This window comes from Octopus bimaculoides, chromosome 5, assembly GCF_001194135.2.
Source record: "Octopus bimaculoides isolate UCB-OBI-ISO-001 chromosome 5, ASM119413v2, whole genome shotgun sequence".
Taxonomy (NCBI): Eukaryota; Metazoa; Mollusca; class Cephalopoda; order Octopoda; family Octopodidae; genus Octopus; species Octopus bimaculoides.
In genome coordinates, this window is record NC_068985.1 from 122,094,759 (window position 1) to 122,101,239 (window position 6,481).

The 6,481-nt window shown below is 34.7% G+C and overlaps 1 protein-coding gene across 10 annotated transcripts in view; it reads left to right on the forward strand.

Annotated features, from left to right (window-relative positions):
- LOC106882136 (SUN domain-containing protein 1) overlaps positions 1 to 6,481 on the forward strand; it is a 104,899-nt gene that overhangs the window by 93,548 nt on the left and 4,870 nt on the right. For all 10 annotated transcript variants that reach the window (XM_014932705.2, XM_052967982.1, XM_052967980.1 and 7 more), the window contains 5 exons: positions 1,814 to 1,857; positions 3,353 to 3,545; positions 4,558 to 4,776; positions 4,937 to 5,021; positions 5,524 to 5,639. In XM_014932705.2, coding sequence (XP_014788191.1) covers positions 1,814 to 1,857; positions 3,353 to 3,545; positions 4,558 to 4,776; positions 4,937 to 5,021; positions 5,524 to 5,639 — 657 coding nt within the window. The remainder of the gene's footprint in view (positions 1 to 1,813; positions 1,858 to 3,352; positions 3,546 to 4,557; positions 4,777 to 4,936; positions 5,022 to 5,523; positions 5,640 to 6,481) is intronic.

Sequence of the window (6,481 nt, forward strand, 5' to 3'; positions counted from 1 at the left end):
ACCCGGAATTCATTGCTGTACTCATTTCCAACCCTCACCTTACTGGCAGCATCTCTGTACATGGCTCGCACAGCTCTCACTAACCATTCTTCTATCCCAAGTTTCCTCATTGACCACCAGATAAGGGATCGAGGGACCCTGTCGAAGGCTTTCTCCATGTCAACGAAAGCCAGGTACAGAGGTTTATCCTTAGCTAGGTATTTCTCCTGCAGCTGTCTCACTAGAAATAAGGCATCAGTAGTGCTTTTACCTGGCTTGAACCCAAACTGCATCTCATCTAAATTGATTCGCTCCCTAATTAGTTGGGCTATGACCCTCTCTGTAACTTTCATAACCTGATCTAACAGCTTGATGCCTCTGTAATTATTTGTATCTAAAGTGTCCTGCATACATATTGTATTTGTCTTTTCATATAATGAATAATAATTAATTTTCATTCTGAAAAAACCTGGGAAGCAGTTTTCTAAACCACCGTGCTATCACTAACATCACCTCCAAAATTGTCTCCTAACAGAATTTTATTTTATATATATCTAGTGAACCATCCATGCATATCTTTGCCTTCTAAATTTTAACTGTTCACAATTTCCTCTTAATTTGCTTGCTTAAGATCACACAGCATCTTATTTTGCTTTCATTGGTGTTATGGATTTTTTCTTTAAATATTTGTAGCCCATGATAAAAAAAAAAATGGTAAGATATTTGTTTTTTGTTATAAACTTTAAAATTTATTTTATTGGAAATTTTATAAACATGAATCCAAGATGGATAAAATATGCACAGAACTAATAAGCTGAAGAGGTTTTGATGATATGCTTTACTTAACTGACTCCATACCACAACTGTGTACAAATTTTACAAGTTGATTTTGCACAATTGATTTTGTTGACTTTGATTTATACTCCAGATTGTTGCTTGCATATTTCTAAAGATATAAGAAGTAAAAGTATATTTTCAAGACTCCTATGGAGGGATGAAGAATTTGATGTTTTAAAGCCATCTCTTCATTTGAGAAGGAAATGCAAAACAAATCTTTCAATTGGTGTTGGAAACTGATGTTCTTAGTTGTTTGTTTTTTTTTCCTTAATATTGTTAACTTTTGGAGAAATTGGCTTTCTTTCAGCAACCTAGCAATTTCAAAAGTAAAATACTCATGGCTGTGTGGTAAGTTGCTTACTTACCAACCACATGGTTCTGGGTTCTGTCCCACTGCATGGCACCTTGGGCAAGTGTCTACTACTATAGCCTCAGGCCGACCAAAGCCTTGTGAGTGGATTTGGTAGACGGAAACTGAAAGAAGCCCATTGTGTATATATATGTATATATATATACATGTATGTATGCGTTTGTGTTTGCCTCCCCCCAATATCGCTTGACAACCGATGCTGGTGTGTTTACGTCTCCGTCACTTAACAGTTCGGCAAGAGAGACCGATAGAATAAGTACTAGGCTTACAAAGAATAAGTCCTGGGGCGCGATTTGCTTGACTAAAGGCAGTACTCCAGCATGGCCGCAGTCAAATGACTGAAACAAATAAAAGAATAAAAGAATTTTATTATCAATCTTTAAAAGTGAAATTTGAATGCAAAGACCTCTTTGAAAGGATAAATTGCTTAAAATTTTGTGTACCTTTAGTGAAGATTTCATTTTACAGCCTTTTCTGGAAGTTAATTATTTTTTAACAAGGAATATGTCAGACATATGTTATATAACAAATATTAACTGGAAAAATATTAAGTATTTGTGTTAAAGCATCGGTTTTATCTAAACAGATTTTCTGCTATAGTTGACCTTTTTTTTTTCTTTATTTCAGTTATTAGGCTTAGAATTACAAACATTGAAGTCAGGCCTAGAAAGGTAAGAATCATTTTCTAAACTTTTATCTATACTTTTTTTATTATAAATCATTATCTGTGGAGATAATCTCCCATCAGTTGATATCGATGTTGCTCTGATTTTTTCACTAGGGTATGGGATGATAGCAATAGAAACAATTAAATATGAAATGTTTCTGTGGGCATGTATGCTGCTCCTGTTCTTGTTCGTTGCTCAAACAGGCTTATTTTTCAGAGAGAGCTTATTGAAAATTTAGAAGTTGCACTAATTCTATCTTCTAAAAGACGAATAAAACTGGTGACATACTAAAATCAATTCAACTTTTTCTTTCCTTCCTCTCTCACACACACAGACAGAGGAATTTTCCCTAATCCATATAAATCAAAATTACTATAACCTTGTTGGTATTTCCCGTTTACTTGATTATAATATCTTCACTGGAGACTTATTAAATTTTGTAGAGTATAGGGTTTTTTTTGTGCTGCTTCTTATATTTTAAATGACTATGATGCATAAGTTCCTTTGCCGGCTGAATTCCTCCAAGCCATTTTAGTTGTGGCTAACATTAGCTTTTCAACATTAGATTGGATAACTAATTAGTTGTCACATGCTTTGACTGTTATTCTGTATTCTACAAAGCAAAATACTACATGAGCCAGCTAGGGAAATCTTGTGACCACACTCAACCTGTGAGAAATAGCAGTGAAATCTCTCTTTAATTACACTCTCCTGTTTTCTAAAAGGAAGGGCAGTGGATAATGTATAGATACATTGTTTGGAAAGAAAAAAGTTGGGTTGAACATTAGTTTGATTACTTGTCTAGCTTCATCGGGGCTGACCTGAAGCTAAACAACAGAACACTGGATTATAGTGTGTACAGAATCATTCCAGAAATTTTTCTTGAGAAAGATACGACAGTAGTTCCCTGTTACCTTCTGCCACTTTACAATTTACTCTTATTGCTTGCTCTCCCAAGTTTACTCTTGAGGTACAAGGTTTATTTAACTCTTGTGAGATTGCTTCATGTGATGTCCACACACCGGTGTACCTGTGTGACCTATGTCTAGTTGCCAAACCTCCTCTGAGTCTTGTCTGCCTGAGCCACAGGGCCATCTTCTGTTCGGCTCACAACTGAGGCTTTTGATAGGTACTACCATTCTGGACCAGAACAGACTTGGGCATAATGAGCCTTGAGGAGTAACTCATTACTCCCAAAACTGGAGCTTCACCACCAGATCCAGTTTAATGTCTTGAGTTTAATATCTTTCCTAGACTGGATCATAACCCTTAGCACAAACAATAGTAACTGGATGATATCACTCATGACACATGAATGTAATGGTTTTCGAATCTTATTTTGGTCAACTTTACCTCATCTTTCTGGAAGTTAACTGATTAAATAATGTACTAATCAATTGCTGGCTTTGATTTAATCACCAAAACCCTCTTCCAAATCTAGCTATGTGACTATCTTAGAACCATTATTGTTAGTAGTATTATTTTATTTTTATTTCAGTAATGATGCAAGCACTGAGGAAAGCAAAGTCAAACTTAACAAACTCAATACTGTCCTTAACAATGTAATGTTTGAATTAGGCCAGCTAAAAGACTTCCAGTCCACCTATTTGAATTTATTCAAAAATTGTTGTAAAAATGCCACTGCTTTCCAGTCTGCAGTCAGAGAAGAGGTTTATGCAGCCCTAGTGAAGGTAAATCAAAGATTTTTATATTGTCATCGTCATTATCGCCATTTTGATGTACTTTTTTATGTCTTACACTTACTGTGGTCTTAGTTACCAGTTCCTTTGTCCTTATTGTCATCTTTTTGACATAGTCATTTCAGTTCTGTCAATTATCAAACAATTACATGTCTGTGAATTATTTTCAAAATAGCTCAATGATGAATTTATTTCAAAGTACAAATAATGTTAGTGATTATATGTAAGTAATAAAATATTTACCTTTTTATTTATTTGTTTAACATTCTTTTTCCATACTAGCAAAAATTTTGACAGGAATGTTGTTTGATCAAGGATTCTACAGCTAGGTGCTCTTCTTTATCTGTTGTTCAAGTGAGGGTACATTTCATTCCCTGGTTCATTGAAAGTGCAGAGCAACTAGTCCTGATCTTAACAAGGAATGTAAATATCATTCACAGTTTTGCTTAAGCAAAGTTGTAGGATATCAACCTTGATGCACATTTGTGCACACACATATATGTTTCTGTCTGTGTGTTTATACAAAAGACTTCCACACAATTTCCATCTACTACAGTCACTCACAAGACATTATTCAATTCATAGCTATAATAGAATATACTGAATACATAAACAATACTTTCAACTCAATAAGTATGCAACATTTATGTTTCTTTGATTGTTTTCATTACCTCCCATTACCACCATCACCACCACCCTCCAAGAGGTTTGAGTGGTTTTCAACGGAATTCCTATATTATTACTGTGTTACCCTTTAACTTCATACCTGTCTTCTGCTTTGTTGACATTATTGGTATCTTTTAAGTAGCATAAATCATTGAGTATAAAGATAAACTGCTGACAAGTTTATTTGAAGTTTATCACACTTGTCCTAACTAGCCCTATCCTGTTTTGAAGTTACAGACCTCATGCCTAAATTAGAATTAATTATTATTATTCACTATCAATATATCCACTTATTAAATATTCATTTCTTTTCTTTTTACCCATTCATTCTGTAAAGACTCTTGGCAATGATGAAGATGGAGCCCAGTCTGGATCATCTAACTACCAAATCTTAACAGCTTGGCTGCACAATAACTACATCAGTCGATCTGAACTTAAAAGTCAGCTTGGTAGTCTTACTGAAACCTTGACTGCAAAACTGAATGATATGTTGGCCAAAGAGCAAGTGAATAAAACGTTATATCTTGGTGGAGTCACTTCTGGAATTACTGCATCGGTGAGTAGGAGTTTAGTTAACTGCGGCCAGTTAAGTTAATCCACAAAATGGACCTTCCTGTATCACATCAAAGAAAATTTTAATCTACTTTTTTTTTTTTTTGTAGGGGGTCCATTTCTGGCTTTCTAAAGGGAAAATTGTTTTATTTTGTCTTTTTCAGTTTGTTCGGTCATTGGTTGATGAAGCACTGGTGAAATTTAGCGCTGATAAAACTGGTTTGGCTGACTATGCCTTAGAATCAGGAGGTAAGTTTGCTTCATTAATTTTGTTATCTGAGTTATAATGTTTATTGTATGTCTGGATTATCGTACTGGGCCTTTGGGTCAGAGGTGTTGTACAAGAAGCACTCTGCATAAGGCATTTGTGTCTGAAACACTGACTCGGGTTTTTCTGTCTGTGACATAGTACAGGGCATTGCATCTGAAACACTATGCTAGGCATCTGTGTCCAAAGCACTGTGCTGAGTATTTGTGTTCAAGGTACTTAACACTGTGTAACATTGTATACAAGATAGTCTGCCTGCTAACATTTTTATGACTTTGATAAGTTGCTGAGTTTTATTATCTAAAATAAACTATCCAACTGTAGGAAGCAGTCATTTCTCTAACTATGATGTTACACAGTTAAATAAATATAGGAAACCTGAAAGAAATTACTAGTATAAATGAGGAAAAGAATCTTTTTTTTTTTTGAAGCAATATCCATCCATCTGATCACTGTATCTTATGTAAATTTTATTTTATTCAGGTGGCAGTGTGATAAGCACCAGATGTTCAGAAACTTATGCCAAGAAAACAGCACTCGTTAGCATGTTTGGAATTCCTCTCTTCTATAAGTCTAATTCTCCGAGGACAGCCATCCAGGTATGTTGTTTTAGCAAACAATTGCAATTCTCTAAAATTAACAATACCTGGCAGTACAAATGCCAATGAAGAATAAAGTCTGATTTTCTTCCGAGAACTTCTACATGCTTTTACTAATAATGCAATGGCAATAAACTGCAAGCTAGCTGTTCCATGGTTTCTATGCTGTCACTGGCACGTGGGATGGCGGGGGGTTAGAAACAGTTACCATTCAGCAGAACAGTTTGAGTCAATATTCTCTTGTTTTTTAAATATGCAAACCAGTCCAAATCCCTGCATGAATGTACCAATGAGTAAGTTGGGTTTTGCCCAGTTCTTTGGCCCTAACACACTTCATGAAGTTTACATTGATGTCTTTACACCTCATCACCATCAAATGCAAAGGATTCTCAATTGCTGGGACATCTTAACATTTTTTTTAACAGAGTATGAAATTAAATAACAACAAATTAATTCACAATTTCATTTTAATGGCTGCTTCAGTGTGTGATGCTTTTTCGTGCCAATGTGTACAGGATGGATCTGCAGAACTGCAGAATGCTACTTCTCTTGGTTTTGCATTATCTCATCAACAGGGTTCATCATTTTGATATCTGATCTCAACATTATCCACATACATGTATTTACACGTAACAAATATGTACAAGAATCCCCTGCATTATGGAAGTATTGTGTTCTTGAAAATCTGACTATAACAGAAAGTTAAATTTTCCATTGATCTTCATTAACGAAGGAATGTGTTCCAGTGGATTATATTGAAAAACACAACCACTTATATGCACAATAATAATTTCTAAACATACACAGTACAATATATATATATATATATATATATATATATA